Raw genomic sequence first — 17,467 nt, 5'->3', positions numbered from 1 at the left:
GTTCCAGATGCCTTATGGAAGAAGAGTCATGTTTTCACTTCAGTTTGAGCAAGGTTTATTACATCTTATTGTCAAATAATCCCATTCTTTTTTGGTGTTTTTTTTTTCCTCCTCTTAGCACAAAAATAAACAGGGAAATAAACACCTAAAATTGAGGAAAACAAGAACCAAGGACCATCCATGTTGCCATTTAGTTTCCTTCAAAATCTCATATTCTTATTAGATATGTTTTCACTTAAATGGGGAAAATATTATCATCATAAAATAGTGTAATATCCCTCAAACAACAAAGAGGAATGGTGATTTGGGGGAATCTTCTGTTTTGTGTTGATTTCATTGGTTAATAAAGAAACTGCCTTGGCCCTTTAATAGGACAAAAAATTAGGTAGGCGTAGTAGACTGAACAGAATGATGGGAGGAAGAAGGCAGTGAGACACACATTATAGCTTTCCTCTCCATGATGGAAACAGGTTAAAATCCTTCCTGGTAAGCCACCAAGTCGTGGTGCTACACAGATTACTAAATATGGGTTAATCAAGATGTTAGAGTTAGCCAGTAAGAGGCTAGAGCTAATGGACCAGGAAGTGTTTAAAAGAATACAGTTTCCATGTAATTATTTCGGGGCATAAGCTAGCCTGGAGCCGGGAACGCAGCCCGCTGCTCCCTACTAAAGAATGGATTTATAATTACCAGTTCAATATCTAAATTTTAGATTAATTACAATCAATTGCTGTGTAGACCCTACATTTTACCATATACATGATTATATTTTATCTTCATATGTGTTTGCAAGTGAATATGAACAAAGAAACTTCATGAGCAGCTGCACAATAATAGGAATGTTTTCTGCAACCTCTGTCGTTGTTGGAGATCTAGCACCCTATCAATACCTTTCCAGCCATATGCTGTCATAAGATTTTTAATGATGTCACTAAAATTTCACAATTTGAAAGCTTTTGTGGAGTTCAACCTATTTCCAATTGTCTGTGATTTATCAAGAGATGTACATGTGTTCCAATCCATCAAGCTTAAACAACAGTAGATGTTTGTGCTCAGGGTAAAAGGTAAGAAAGACAAGAGCTAGAAAATCTTCTAACAACTGATGAAACCCCATCTTTAAACTGGTAGCAATGGAAGAGTTGGGTTTTGTTGACTAAAAACAAACAAAAAAAACAAAAAAAAAACCAATAAACAAAAAACACTTGAGTCTGCATCATGAGTAAAATTCCCAAAATACGTGTATGTCACATGCTTTCCTCTGCCACGCAGTCTAAAAGCCCTTCAGATCCACTCTATCTAGATGGGAACTCCAGGCACTGCATTGTTGCTGCACTACAGATCTGTGGACTACACTTTGGTTGCTTGACTTTGGAAAGGAAGTGATGTTGTGTTTCTCATCAGGTACTCGTAAAAGTTTTAATGAATATCTGAATTCTCCTCCAAGAAACAACCAGGTTAGGTGTGCGTATGTCAGGCTTTTTATATCCTTCAAGTTTGCTCATAATTCTACTGTTTTCAAAGAGATAGAAATTATAGACTAGGATTGCAAGCTTACTACTTCTTTAACACCATGCACAGTTGTACCAAAGGTTACATTGTCCGAAAATAATTGTCAGTTCCTAGATTCCTACAGAAATTCTTATTTTAAGCAAACAAGAAGGTGAGAGTTTCGGAGGCACACCAGTCAAGCTCTGATGATGGACATCAGAACTACAAGCCTCCTTTGTCTCCTACTGCCATTTCAGATTATTCAGGGCCACACACTCACTAACAGAGGATGTTTCTCGTCTTGCCATTTCACTTTCTCAGTGCCAAACACTGTGCCAATCTACTGTGACTGCCAATGAACCCAGTTCTCCTTCCTCTCGTCCCCTGGAGGCTCACACTCCCAGCAAAATGTCACAAAGAGAGTGGAAGCATGCCTTTCCCAGGCTAGACTTGCAAACAGAAAGTTACAGCCTATTCTTCACCAGGACACTGACCCACAAAGCAGTCAGGATTTAGTTAAAGAGATTGAGAAGAAGGTCAGCTAAGAAAACAAAGGTAACTCTCTCCATAGTGACTTCTGATAGAAGCTCCACCAACCTCAAAAATAAAGCCTTGTCTGAATCAAAGAACATTAAAAAAAAAGAGGGCATGTTAGGTGAGGTCTGAAGAAGCAAAAGGAGTCCCATAGGTGCCCTATTTGCATGCAGTTGGTCTGTTTTCCCTTTCCCTGGGAATAACCTGTGCTGCATTTGTTACCTTTTCTCACAACCTCCATTTCCACACTGTAATATCTGATAAACTGTGGTAACTAAAAGACAAAACTCCATTTCTTTTGAGTCATTATCATGCAAAAGCACATACACAGCATATACATTTATTTAGGTAAAGAGAGTGCATCTCCTACGTGTAGACTTCTATGCTTAACATTGCATGAAAGTGCCAGAATCCATTTATTCTTCTGATTAACATGTACATGCGTCTCTGACTCTTAGATACCTATACCTTAAAATGCAGGTATTGACTTACAAAGATATTGGAAACTTTTCAATCATTTAAATCAAAAGTTTAGATACATTTAGAGTAAACACAGTTCTCACCTTCAATCCTGTAATCTGGAAAATAAATCACTTCTAAAATATGCATAAACACAACAGTTTTGCTGCCAGTAAAGGGTTAATGATGTTAGGGAATACAATTGCCAGCAGCTGAGACGGCATGCTTGTGTGTTTGCAAAAATATTTTCTGCATTATGTCCAAATCCCTTAGCAAACAGATAAATTACTCCATAAATCGTCTTACTCTGTGTGGATAAATCACACGTACAGGTTTACAAAGCTGGAGAGCTACGAGGGGAAGTCTCTGGCTGGGGAGGGGGATTTGAGATTCATAATCACCCGCAGCTCCGAACGTAAAGACAGAAAGACCCACATAAGATCGTGTGCTTACGTTTTACCATCTGGAACAACATATGTACACACAACACACATGTAGCACACATCGTACCACACCACACACACTTTCGTCTCTAACAAGGCTAGAGATCCCAGAGCAGGACATTCTGTGACAGCCAACCAAATTTATTTCTGGGAAAAGAACAGAAAACTTTGCTGCTGTCGGCAGCTCTGCCAGGGAACTGCTCCCTGATGCCCCGGGCTTTATGCACTATCAGCCCCTTTCACACAGATTAGAGGTTGATTTCCTATGGCATACTGTTTTTTATGGCCACAACCAGCAATATTACCTACATAGACAGACCAACACTGGCTCATTAGATTTGGAGGAAATGAGTTTTTAAAAGATCTCCAAGGAAAATAATTTCTTCTTTTTTTCTCCCCTTTCTATTATTATCTGCCAGAGAGTCAAGTAAAGCTGGGGAGGGGGAAGGGAGAAGAGAAATATAGGAAAGACACTGTGGGCTTGAAGGTAATAGAGTAATGACGAAGTAACATCCAAATCTCTCTACCTTAGAAGGGTCAAACTCTCAAGGACTTGGGATGCTTTTTTCAAATTCCCATCTCAAATTATGTTGCAGAGCTTGGCAGCCCTGCATAGGAATAAGACTTTGAAGTTAATAGTTAATTTGTGGTATCTGTAATGCCAGGTTAATGCCTTCTTCACCTCTGTGTTTAAGTTTTCTATTCTTAAGGGCCTGCCGTTAAGCTAGATTCCCTTTTCCTCTTTTCTTCATTCTTGTGTTGATTTCTATCCACATTCCCAAAAAGCCTCAGTAATCATCCAAAGTTGTAAGATTGATTTATTGCCGACGATGTCAATTCAGAGATCTTTACAGAAAGTCTTCTATCAGAACTACTGCTAGAGCAGACTGGGAGCCTTGCTGAGCAACACCACACACACACACACACACACACACACACACACACACACACCAAGGAGAATGCAGCCTTGTGTACCACTCTTTGAGAGCCATAACTCAACTACTCTTGTTCCTGAATCAAGGAACCTCAACAAAACTCTAAGAGCAAAGCGCAAGCAATTACCACAGCATGAATACAGCCCATTGCCACTAATGCCAGAGATGAAGTTCAGCTTTCTTGACTAGAGAAAACGACGTTCAAAGAAGTGAAAAACATTCCACCGGCACCATTCCTTCTTGACAGGGATCAGATTCCCTTGAATTTTGTTCCCAGCTAAGTCTTCAAGTCAATACAAGGGACACACACAAACACACACACACACATCCATACATCCCACAAGCCTGCAAAACCCCAGGGCTGTTGGAGTTCAAGATCACACACACACACACACACACACACACACACACACACACACACACACTGACAGAGAAGCAGCAGAAAAGTTGCCCGCAAGCCCTACCTGAGGATGGCTGTGTCCCCCTGCCTCACGGTGATGTTGTCCGTGCCTCGGTTAAAATCCACGCTGCGAACGGGCAGTCCTGTGGGAAGAAGGCAGAGCAGTCTCAGTAGGACCAGCGGCAACTGTTTCCGATCAGGCTGAACTCTCCCGACCATGGTGGCCTCGGCGAGTTGGTCCGCGGTGGACTCCCGTGTGCGCGCTGCTGGCCACGGAGAGGGGCTCTAGCGCGCGGGGCTAGCAGCCACTGCCAAGGCAGCTCGGGCGGGTCCAGCGCGCACTCCCTTCCACTTTGCCTCGCTCTTTCCCTCGCTCAGTCTCTTTCCCCTTTGAGACTTAACAAAGCCCTCATCAAATCCAAGCAGGGTGGGTGGGGGAGAAAGTGGAAGAACAAATTTTCCGAAGGAAGAGTGCAAATATAAAACGCTTAATGATGAGGAGGCGACTGTCAACGGCAGGGGTGCTTCCTTGGACTCTCTGTGGCTGGCTGCTTCTCTGCCAGCGTCTGGGCTGAGCTCCTTCACTCTGTAACCCACTTTCCCAGGCAGCAGGAGAGCTTGCCAGGGAGAGTAAAGAAACAGCCTCTCGCAGCAGCAGCAGCAGCAGCAGCAACCCAGGAGCTCTCTCCCCCTCCTCCCTTTCCTGTTTCTCCCTCCAGTCCCTGGCGTGTTCTCTCTCCACTCAGCACCTCCCCCCTACCCTGCTGGTTTTCAACAGCCCCGCCGCGTCATCCCCCTCCTCCCTTCCCTCAGCGTGGCCCCTCGCTTTGCACAACTGCCCCCTTCAACAGCAGCCAGCCTCAATGAAAGCCTGATGCGCCTTTAGGTTGTCAGGACAACAGCTCCATCTGAGGCCTGGCTGATTTCCTTAAGAAGAGGGGATGGGGCACAGAGGTACTGTTCAAGACAGGGGCTAAGGAGCTGGACTCAAGCTAGAAAAAGACAAGAGAAAGAGTATAGGGAAGAAGGGGGGAAAGCGTGGCAGGAGGGAAATACAAACCTTGACAAATGGAGCTACATATACATGGTTGGAAGGCATGCTATGGAAGGGACCAGCAAGATAAGAAATAGAGAAGAAACCCACAGACTGAAAACCAAAGTTAATTTCACTCTCCTGGCAAATGGCTTTCCATATTCCCATAGTATTCACCCTTTCTCCTCTCCTGAAGAATTTAAAAGGTTTATTTTCTCTTCCCCACTTCATCCCCCTCCCCCTCATGGAGCCCCCTTATGAAAGATGGACTGGAGACAATGCTGGTATTGAGTGGTCTAGGGTGTGAATACTTGGCTTGTCTTTTCTAAGTGCCAGCCTCAGCAGCTGATCCTTGATCCCCAAATAAACCTCACTCTCCAGGAAAGCCACAGGCAGACACATGAGTGATGGGTTGTGCCACTGTCGCTCAAACGGTACATTGCTGTTAATGCACCAGTTTCTAAAGCTACTCACTTCTCAAAATGTTCTTAGACAAGGAAGTAGATCAGAAAGTTTGTCATTTACAAGGGATCCAAGTCTACAGAGAGCACTCTGGAGACAGCACTAAACAGGTGCAAACTCTCATCATTTGTCAACTTCTGCACAATGACCCTACCGAGTGGTGAGGTCCCAAACACCTTTGTCACTCGGGTGGGGATTTCAAATACTAGACATCGCCCTCAGCCCTGATGTGAACATGAAAGAAGAGATTAGGTGAGCCAAAGACTATATGAATAATCTCTCTCTCTCTCTCTCTCTCTCTCTCTCTCTCTCTCTCTCTCTCTCTCTCCCTCCCTCCCTCCCTCCCTCCCTTCCTTCCTTCACTCTCTCCTTCCCTTCACACAATCCAAGCATTCCCAGAGTACAAAAACCAAAGACACACACACACACACACACACACACACACACACACACACACACACATATTGTAGTCAGAACAAATTGTAGTCAGTTTCCTACTGCTGACTTTACAAGACTCATATCTCCAATCAAGAGGCAACAAATACTTGCAGGTTCTTGTACAAGAAGACAAGACAACTATCAAAAGATATAAGAAAAGAAAAAAATATTTAGTCTTTTTCAGGGTTTGAACAAACAAAACTACCCTCAGAACCCTAGAATTCTCTTGGTTTCCTTTTGGTTTCTTGGCACCAGCAAAGTCTTTGAATTTCAGCTGTTTAAGATAGTAAGGAAACTAATCAAGGTAACTGTAACAAAAGGTGAGTTCTGAGTCATCACTGTGATTCTTCCACATCTGTTAGAGAAGACCTCAGATCGGGAGGTTCCATTTGCTCTCTCCCCATTCTGGACCATTTTTTTTTGGTCATAAATACCTCATGCATACACAAATTCTCTCTCTCTCTTTCTCCTCTCTCTCTCTCTCTCCCCTCTCTCTCTCTCCTCTCTCTCTCTCTCTTCTCTCTCTCTCTCTCCTCTCTCTCTCTCTCTCCTCTCTTTCTCTCTCTCTCTCTCTCTTCTCTCTCTCTCTCTCTCTCTCTCTCTCTCTCTCTCTCCTCTCTCTCTCTCTCTCTCTCTCTCTCTCTCTCTCTCTCTCTCTCACACACACACACACACACACACACACACACACTCCTCTTATTTTCACGATGTTTTAGTCAGGTTTTTTATTGCTGTGATAAAACATGGCCAAAAGCAACTTGGGAAGGGAAGTCTGGATTCAGCTTATACTTCACCTCACAGTTCATCATCAAAGGGAGCCAGAGAAGAAACTCAAAGCAGGAACTTGGAGGCAGGAACTGGAACTTCTTATGGCTTGTTCTGTCTGATTTTTATACAACCTGAGTATACCTGCCTAGGGGCAGTACTGCCCACAGTGGCCTGGGACCTCTTAAACCAGTCAATCACTAATACAGAGAATGCCCCTGCAGATTTGCCTAAAGGACCCTTTTATGGAGGCATTTTCTCAGTTTAGAATCCCTCTTTCCAGATATGTTTGAGGTTCTGTGAAGCTGACACAACTAACCGGGGCACATTGTTAGCTACACACATTTGCAATAAAAAAAAATAATAAAAGGAAAAAGCCTTGAAATCCTTATCAAATGCCAGCAGTGAACCAGCCCTAAGGTAGCACTCAGAGTGCTGGTATTTGTCTTGTCCCCCAGAATATTCAAAGTTTTTTTTTCCGGCTGCAGCGTTTTATCAGTTTAAAGGTAGATGAATTCTTACAGATTGTGTGAGAAAATATAGACCTTTTGTCTTTGAAGAAAATACTTTAAGGTATTGGAATCTGAAATGTCCCAAATTTAAGGTTTATAAAGTTAATTACTTTTATTTGCAATGTGAGTTCATGTCACATAAATCAAGATGTCCTCTGTCAATGGTGATAGGCAGTCCCTACCTAGCCTAAGAAGCCAAGAATATGCCACCACCTCTGGCTTGTGATTTATCTGTTCAAAGTTTGAGCTCCTTTTACCAGTGAAGAAATCATTAGATAAAGAGGTTAGTTGACCCATAAGTTCTATAATTTTTACTTATGGAAAATATAAGCTTAGCATGCTAAAGAAGACGGTATCAACATTACAGAAGAGTATCCTGTCTTCTCATGTATTACTACCAGACTAGACCATCCCTGCCAAGAATCTTTGTACTCTTAGAAAAGAAGCATTTGCTTACACAATGACTCAGATGTAGTATATACTCTCTTCCTGTAAGCTGTTTCTCAGAAGAAGAAAAAAGAAAAAGGAAAAAAAAAGATACATTGGACCAAGACTTAACAGATTTCCTTAATTTCATTGACCATGCTCGATAAGTGGTATGGCCCAATGGCCATCATTGTGTATTTCTAGATGTGCTGGGAAGAAGGATTAGACTTCTCAAGAGTACATGCAACGCCTCTACAGTGGACGGGATTTTTGTTTGAAGAAGGAAATCGGTGTTTGAAGGCCTAGAGAAGAATGACACAATGGTAGTCCACTATTTGTGAAAGATACTACCACATGACTATTAATACCAACAGTTTAAAGTGACTAGACTGAGATAACCTCCTAGGAAGTGTTTGGATTAAACAGAATGTCTGACATTCAATGCAAAAACAATTCCCACCAGTGAGAGAAGGAATGTAGAATTTGTAGTTAATCGCTCGCATTGGGGATTTGTCTCCATAACCACACTAAGAAAAAGATATATTACACTAGTCAAAATCATAATCCGAATCACAATAGAAATAGTTTACCTAATTAAGAAGACACTATTAGAACTACATATTTGCCTAGAAAGTATTTTAAAAAGCATTTAAGAGTTTTTTTTTTTTTTAGATCTTCATTAAGCTTAGTTTGGTTCTTAGTTTGGTTTAAGTTAATTGACTTGCGATTAGCACATAAGGTAAACTACAATCTTTAAAGAAAGATCACAGTTTAGAAGATCTCTAATGTACAATGTTCAGAAATTCAGCCTGACTCAACTAAAATTTCAGCTATGATGCTAATTATGTAAGTCAATAATGAAAAGGAAATTACGTTCAGACAGAACTTCAGTAACTCCTTTCTTCCAATGCATGGCCCCAAAGGAGAGTTCTATGGTGGTCAATATTAGAATGGAAAGTTTTCCTAGTTCACCTATAGGGTGAACATCAGCATTAACAGAGAAATGTATCCATTGACTTCCCCTGGTAGAGTGTAGTCTCTCAAACCATTCCTTCTTCACTTCCTCACCGAGTCCTGGTTTGGTCTTTTTTATAATCTCCTACTTTCTGATATATCAATAGAGTGTAAAATTGGATAATATATCTCATGCTCACATTCATTCCCCTCAAACTACCTTGCTATTAACTCCTCTGCCATTTTCTTTCCTTAGAAATGTCAAGGGAGAAACACATAGACGACTTTTGGAAACATATACAGGCTATTTTTCCAGAATCAATGTGTCCATGTTTGTGAGCAGCTTGGCAAAAATGAACATACTTGGATTATTTGTGAGGCGAATATGGCTGTTAGCCATGGGAAACAGCCATCATCACCCAAGTAGGATGATCCTAACTACTACTTTAAAATAACATACTGCCTTTCTAAAAGAGGCTTTAGAAGATTCTGGCTCTCTCCAGGGACAAATGCTGCAAGAAAAACAAAAACTAGCTCACATATGAACACCCTAAGAAGCATGAAGGGTTATTCCTGTTTAGCTTTGTAAGGTAATAGACTCACATGAAATCCAAATGCAGCCTAAAATGTACAACTAATTATTTGGCTACATTGCTTGCATTTTATGCTAAACCTGTCTATAACAGTAATAATAAACCATTCTACATTTCTACAGTTGTAAGGTCTTAATCATAGTAATACCCCATCTGTACTCTCTTTCATAAGTAGAATTAGAATTTCCATATGAACTAGAATGCAGAGTTGTTAAAACCTCTCCTCGGGATCCCTGCTATCACATTCTCCAATAATTTCATTTATAAGTTAGCGATTCTCAGGTACCATAGTTATGCTTATGAATATGGCATTATCTTGTGACTTTTCATTGGGGTTTGGCACCTTTAAATTCAACATTATTCATATGTGCCTCCTTTTCACAGACATACAAACTAACAAACAAAAACAATCAGCCTCAAGTCAGCGAAATAATATCCAACTACTTCGCCTAGCCCTCCAGTGATGTAAAACCCCTAACTCAAATTGTGCACCACAAAAATAAGTCTAACTTTTGCTTTCAGTGTGTGCCATGGTTCATTGTTATCAAATCTGTCTTCTGCCTCTAATAACGTAGATTTTGCTCACTTGTTCTATTTTTGTAGGCACCAGTGCTTGGATGTGTCCCAGTTTTCACAAGGTCTTAGAAATTGCTCAACTGTTGCTTGTATCCCCACATTTCACTTCTGCCGTTGGTTACTCATAAGCATACCTTCGCTTGCAGTTACTGGCACACTGGTATCAAAGAATTGTGCACACTGGCCTTGGACCCACATTTCCACCTAAGATGTTAAGATTTGCCATCATGGCTGCTGTGTACAAGGGGGTCATAATGTGCAAGTAATGTTGTATTTGAATTGCTTTCGTTCTATCAAGAGAACTCTCACATAACGGGAAGAACACACAGCATCTGGGAAGATGAGAAGGAACAGCACCTTCAGAGTAGCAAGATGTTAGGAAAATAGAGCAGGATTTAGTTAATTCTACCCCCATTCTGAGGCTATTATAGTAAACTGGCCTCTTCCTCTCAGAAAATAGGTCAATGAATACGGGAGGGCAGAAGCAGGATAGCAGTTTTGTATTTCAAAATGAAGTATAAACTAATGATTGTTTCATTCACACTCAATATGTGTTCATTTTTATGGTAGTGAATTAGAGAAACCAAGACTCTTATCTAATAGAATTTGCATCCTACATGCCAAAATTGGCATTAAAATTAAACAGGTTTATGTTATTTTGCAAAGTAAAAACTGTAGAAAAAAAGTATATGTGGTAGAGTATAAATGAGCTACAAATATTGTGAGGGAAACATGTATTAAGAAACTAGCTTAAAGTTAATAAGTCCTAAAACATGAGGAAGTAGATGTGATAATATCAACAAGATCATCCCAGGTTTAAAATATTGGCATATTAAAGGCACTAAAATAGGAATGTGTGCATTATGTACCTTCAGATGAAAGGTAACAATAAACCTAAAGAACAGTTTATATGCCTGTTACAATGTGAAGTAGAAAAGAAATAGATGGAATTGGAAATTAAGGAGGTATCATAATGATAAAATGATTCCAAAATTAGCAAGTTACAATTTATTCTAGTAACGTAAAATTTGCAACAAGGGACTTAAATAATTTGACAGACATTTTCCAAAGAGTGTTAAGAATACCATACGGACAATGCATTGTCTAATTTGACAGACATTTTCCAAAGAGTGTTAAGAATACCATACGGACAATGCATTGTCTAAAAACTGCAATGGAAATGGAGAATAAAATAGAAGGATGTCTTAGTTACTCAGTACAAACTAGCTTAGACTATGGGGTGGCAGTGAGATAACGAGAAGATGAAATTGATTAGACTGGCTCAGGATGAGAGGTCCCTCCCCAAGAGTATGTATTCTGCCCTTAAGTCATCTCTGTTTTCATCAGGTGAGCCTTTCTCCCCACTATATCAGTTTAACTCTGGAACACACCTGTGAAAAGTTACCACTTGTCATGGAAAGAGCTGACAGAAAGCCAAGTAGACAGCTATCAGTACTAACCATACAGAAAAATAAAAGTGTTCCAGCTATTGTTTGCCAGGTGTAAATACTGCATACCCTTAATTATGGTTCTTGTATGTTGATAGACTATCTGTATAATAAAAAGATTTTGTTAAAGAATAATAAATGTATAATATGATTGACAGATGACATTCAATGGCTAAACTTTACTAATTTTTTTGGCATATCTATATTTATTTTCAAGAGCTAGTTAACATGTTAAATTTAGATGGAATGCCTAGATAAATATCTTGAGGCTATAAGTCACGTAAATAACACTAATATGTTTTCTCTAGAGCTTACTGACAATATTGAGCTGCAGGGAAAGTCTAGTTCTGGGGTCATTATATTATCCAGAGTCCCAGAAGTCTTCATGCTTCAAACAATCTTTCTTACCTCCCTGGCTTCTCATTCACTGCCCTGGCCCTCTCTGCTTTTAGTAATGAATGTAGAAGCATTGCTTAGATGAGAGGAAAGGAACTCACAAGACTCATCAGTCAGTGACTGTATGTGAGAACATTCATAAATATTATTAATAAATATGTGAAACCACCATGTAGCAGTTACTATGCTGAGGTCTGAGACTTCACTGAGCCACAAAACTGACTATTTTTCTTAGTGTGGTTCTCACAGAGAAATTGCATTAAAAGTCCATCCTTGAGAGAGACAAATGTGATATATGGCTTTAGAGCAGGCCTTCCAAACATGCTCTCTACCACAGAGAAGTTCCAAAATTAACCAGTATATATGTTCAATGCTCTCCTTGATTCTGAACAGGACCTACGCATAATAAAACACAGACTTCATCTTAAGGAACCCAAGAATTCACAATCAACACAGTACATCCAGGTAAGCACTTGTGTAGTAGAGAATGAGGGGCCAGTGAGCAGAGACTAAATTATGAAAAAGCAGAATCAAAGTGTAATAACTTAAAGGAAATAAACCAGGAGATGCCTTGGCGATAATGGTATTTTAATATATGCAAGAGGAGAGGAGAACGCAGGCATGCCCTTTGCAGAGACTAGCCATGTGAACCAGCCTGCAATGAAGAATAGAAATCCAAGACTGGACTGAAGTTAGAGGTCTGGCTAATGAAAAGTTCTAAATACGTTGAAGAATGACTTCCATTTCATCTCTAAGTTACAATCTACTTTAAATTCTAGAAGACTCAGGAGAACATACCAGCAATCATAGTAGTGGAAAATACAATGAAGAAACTAGTCATAAGCCTAGTGAGAAGTTATTGAAGTCAGAATTAGGAAAATAAACATTATCAATTGTGTGTGCATTTTGGTTTCTAAATAGTTCTAAGGAAAGCAGGCCTTTGGTGAGACATTCATTAACTGGGAAGAAAAGTTGTAGGAAAGTGTGTAGAGGGGGATATTGGAACAAGTTAAAACGGAAAATAACTGTTTTAAGGCGAGGGTCATTGAAGCACTTGACAGGCATGTTAATGAGTTTGACCTTCATTCTGTATGCAGTAGGGAATCGTTAAAAATTTGGAGCAAGAGAACGACATAATCAGATCTGTGTTTTATGAAGATAACTAACTGGCCTTGGAGTGGGAGATATACTGGGACAAGTTAAAGTCCGGAAGGTCCTGCTATGAAGGCTCTGAAAGAGCAAAAGCAAGAAATGACAAAAGCAGCCTCCAGCACGATGACAATGGGGGGAAGAAAAAGAAGCAGAAGCCTTCACAAGAATTGTCACCTAATTGGATAAGGGAGTAGAAGAAACAGAAAGGGCAAAGGGTTTCTCTGTCTTCTGTCTCAGTACTGCTTACCGTTTTGGCTAACAAAAAATGGGAAAGGTGAATTTAAAAAGCCTACTTTTAGAGAGAATTTGGAAATTCTACTTTTAGAAGTCTGGACTTGCTCCTAAATTGGTGCCCACATAGCCTGCACTTCCAGATGGACATGACCAAGTTGTAGTAGGGATATGACATTCTTTGAAGAAGGGCTGTCTTTAAGATGGGATGAGCTAATCCCGCAAAGTCTGATTCTTTCTTCCATATATTTTATTGCTTCCCTCTATTCTGTGTTGGTGTGACTCCAACATGTTTATATAACATGTGAGCAAGATCATTGTTTGCCAATAACAAATTTCATTCTGACTTTTAAAAAACACCACATGTCCTGATAATAGCAATAAACTGATTTCACTTTCAAGAAGAAAAATAATCTGAACTTGTCTCCCTCTGCTGGTTATACATTGAGTGATCATCGTGCTTATTTAAGAAGAATAATAGAAAAAAATAGAAATATCCCATAATAATTTGTTTTGTACAGTTATAGGGCTTTGCAGTTCACTATGCATGATGACACACATAATTTCATGCATTGTCTTTTCTACAGTTCTGTAAGATAAACAGTGTAAGCATTATCACCCCAGTTGTCTGGAAATTACTCTGAGACTCCAAACCAGTAAGTGCACATGTGAAATTAAAGCAAAATTTGGAAGCATCTGTAATTAGAAAAAAGTGCACGATGTTGAAGCTAGAAGAGATCCAAGGGAGTTATCTTGTTTATCCTCACCATTTTACAGCTGAAACATAGAACGTATTCTTGCTTACCTCCTCACCATTTTACAGTGAAGATGCAGAATTTAGAGTTTATATAGTCCTTTAGAAACAGTGAGATTAATATTCATAGAACTCACCTCCTAAACAGCATTCTTTATATTATACCATGCTTCCTGCTTAATAATGTCAGGACATTAATCTTTTACCCCCCTGCCCAGGGATAGCACTGTCCATAATGGTCTGGGCCCTCCACCAGTTAGCAATCAAGAAAATGCCCCCACAGACAAGCACACATGCCAATCTGGTGAAGGTAATTCCTCAACTAAGGATTCCTCTTTTCAGATGTGTCAAGTTAACAGCCAAACCTACCTACGACAAACCTATCAGCAAGTGAGCAAACAAAGCAAGGATGAAAACATAAGAAATAGATTATCTGTTGGTCAAACACAGAGAGGCAAGCCTTAGTCACTCTTTACATAGAACAGAGATCTATCTAGCTTGGAACTCTGAAACTTCAGGCAAAGTTCAAGTTTCAGAGATGTTAGACTATCCAGGAGAGTGTGAGCAGAACACACGGCATGGAATCTCTCACCATATCACTGTCTGGCGCTGTTTTCCTTTTCTCTAAATCCATTTTCTACAGGCAATCTAGTGCAGATTTCTGGCTGTTTGTTCAGCATCGTGCTCCCCAACAGTGGGCCGTTCGTAACGAGTGCGCCACTATCACAGTTGTAACTCTTTTTCCTGATGCGAAATATTGTTCTTTGCTCAAAAATTGCTAAGGTAATTTAAGATCCATAATTTTATGCACGAAAATTGTCTGTATAATATTAACTCACTAAATCATAGTATTTCCTCAAAGGGCCATCAATACTTCAAAATAAAATCAATACATTGAATATATTAAATTTTTTATCAAAGATTTTTTTAAATTATATGAATTATATGTAACTGTGTGAGTCTCTGTATACAGATGTGTGAATACTCGTGGAATCATAAGAGGGCTTTGGATCTCCTGGACCTAGAAGTACAGGCAGTTGTGATCTGCATGGTATGGGTGCTGAGAACTAAACTCTGGACTTCAGCAAGAGCAGCAGGCAGTCTTAAATGCTGAGAGATGTCTCAGCTCCTAAAATGTTTTATAACAGTGTCTTACGTAGGTGCTAAGCATCAATTATGAAGAGAGAAATAATAAATTCTAAATACAACACACATATATAGACAACTAGAGAGACTAGAGAAAATTAAAATATATAGATGATTTCTAATACATGTGGAAATACATGTATTTCCCACATCCAACAACAATTTGTCACTATTTTTACTGAACTTTTATTTTCTAGCAGCAACCCTATAATTTACTCTCTCCCATGGCATTCTCTTTTCCTATGTCAAGAAATCATGACAGAGTATTGATCCTAGGGTAGAATCAGGCTGATGAGTGGCTTCAGAATCCTTTGTGATGTTTGGAAGTAATGCGAATGAACTGATAGTCACTGTTTAGAAGAGCTCAGTTGGAGGAAAGCTTTGATCAGGAAATAGCTGACTTAGATGTGAGGACTAGACAGCTTTGAGAGTTGGGAAGGTATGTGAAAGGGTACGCCAGAGAGAAAAGCTGGATGGTAGCAGTGCAGAGAGGACCAGAGGGAAGTGAGCCATCACATGGCAGTGGAAAAGGATGATACGGGCAGCTCGGGGAAGAGGAATGTGATCAATTGTTTCTGGAAGCAGAACATTCTTACTCATCCACTGATTTGAGAGAGTTGTAAAATGGATACCTGTCACAATGCTCAGCATCCACATATTAAAAGGGGGTGATTTTTTTTCTTGTGATAAATCCAGCATGTTGTTAATAAGAAACGGCACTCTGATAACTTACAACTTTTATAAATTTTCCCATTCTATAAATTAGAGTTACAAAAGTTTTGGTCTGTGATGTCATTAGAAATAACACTTGGTTATTTCATTAAATGATAAGAATTTCTTGCTCAATCTGTAATTGATCCTCTGAAAGACATGTGGGAATTACCCACTGGAGTCACCATGATAGGATTAAATTGTAATATGAACTTTTGGTTCATATGAGGAGCAGAAGGAGGGAGAACATGAGCAAGGAAGTCAGGACCGTGAGGGGTGCATCCACCCAGGGAGACGGTGGGACTGATCTAATGGGAACTCACCAAGGCCAGCTGGACTGGGACTGATGGAGCATGTGATAAAACCAGACTCTCTGAATGTGGCTGACAATGAGGACTCACTGAGAAGCCAAGGACAATGACACTGGATTTTGATTCTACTGCATGAACTGGCCTTGTGGGATCCTAATCTATCTGTATGCTCACCTTCCTAGGCCTGGGTGGAGCGGGAGGACCTTGGACTTCCCACAGGGCAGGGAATGCTGACTGCTCTTAGGACTGGAGAGGGAGTGGGAGTGGGGAGAGTGGGAGGGAAATGGGAGGAGGGGAGGAGGTGGAAATGTTTAATGAATACTAAAAAAAGAACCTTACTAGGAAAGAAGATCATCATACCGTTTTATGAATGATTTGAATATGATATGGCAACAAAGTGAAGACAGATCGCTGCATGATCATGAATAGAAAGGGAGAGCAAAAATGAGCTGTTTATTAAGCAGGTATATTGCATAAATAACATATGTCTATTTTGTGTTTCCACAATCCTTCTTATCTTCATCCTTGGGAATTTGGAGATTAGGTTCATCTTTGATAGACATTGGGAAGCTGTAAATATTGGGGGGAGGGGCTGAAATGAAAAAATCTCCCTAGCATTGGTTTGGTCACTTGGCTAGCAACCTCTGTGAGACGGAAGTATGTTGATTAATGGATTTGCTTGTGTCAGTCATTTCCCGCAATGCACAAACTTAAGAAAGATAAAAACTGTGAAAAGAGAAACCATATCATTTTTTCCACCATTGATACTTATGTAGGCTAATATTTATAAGCAAAGTACCTTTATTCTCTGATGTTCATTCTAAAGAGAAGATGTACACTTTGGAATACACTTAAAATCTGCAACATGCTTAAACTTACTAAGGCCTTTCTCACTAAAGGATGCTTTAGTCATGGATATTTGTTCAATATAACTTTAGGTGCTGTGAATTGGGTCCCATCATGTAATATTCTTAAACTCTCAAATAATCCAAGGACCCCAGCATATTCTTGCTGACTCTTTTCACCCCCTTACCCCAACACTCTTTTAATTTTCTTTATCCAAATCTTCTTAAAATAAGGTCAGATGATTTAAAAATTCATTGTATATTTGAGTAAATTTTGAATGTCAAATAAGAATTTAAATTGTTTTTTTTAAGGATAAGTAATTAACTATATGTAAGAAAACTCTAATAGCACAAACACTGAAAGAAACAATTCATAAATGGGACCTCCTGAAACTGAAAGCCTTCTGCAAAGCAAAGGACATGATAAACACAAAACAGCAGTCTGTAGAATGGAA

General features: G+C 39.8%; 1 protein-coding gene across 7 annotated transcripts in view; it reads right to left on the bottom strand.

The window, feature by feature from the left end:
- Lsamp (limbic system associated membrane protein) overlaps positions 1–17,467 on the bottom strand; it is a 2,112,174-nt gene that overhangs the window by 621,078 nt on the left and 1,473,629 nt on the right. For 5 of the 7 annotated variants that reach the window (XM_075962675.1, XM_075962648.1, XM_075962642.1 and 2 more), the window contains one exon: positions 4,324–4,402. In XM_075962675.1, coding sequence (XP_075818790.1) covers positions 4,324–4,402 — 79 coding nt within the window. Of the gene's footprint in view, positions 1–4,323; positions 5,133–17,467 lie in introns of those variants that run through there. The other 2 variants (XM_075962684.1, XM_075962669.1) reach the window with 2 other exon arrangements.

Source organism: Microtus pennsylvanicus, chromosome 1 (assembly GCF_037038515.1).
Source record: "Microtus pennsylvanicus isolate mMicPen1 chromosome 1, mMicPen1.hap1, whole genome shotgun sequence".
Classification (NCBI taxonomy): Eukaryota; Metazoa; Chordata; class Mammalia; order Rodentia; family Cricetidae; genus Microtus; species Microtus pennsylvanicus.
Note: the sequence above shows the minus strand (reverse complement) of the source record. Positions and strands in the feature narration are given on the sequence as shown.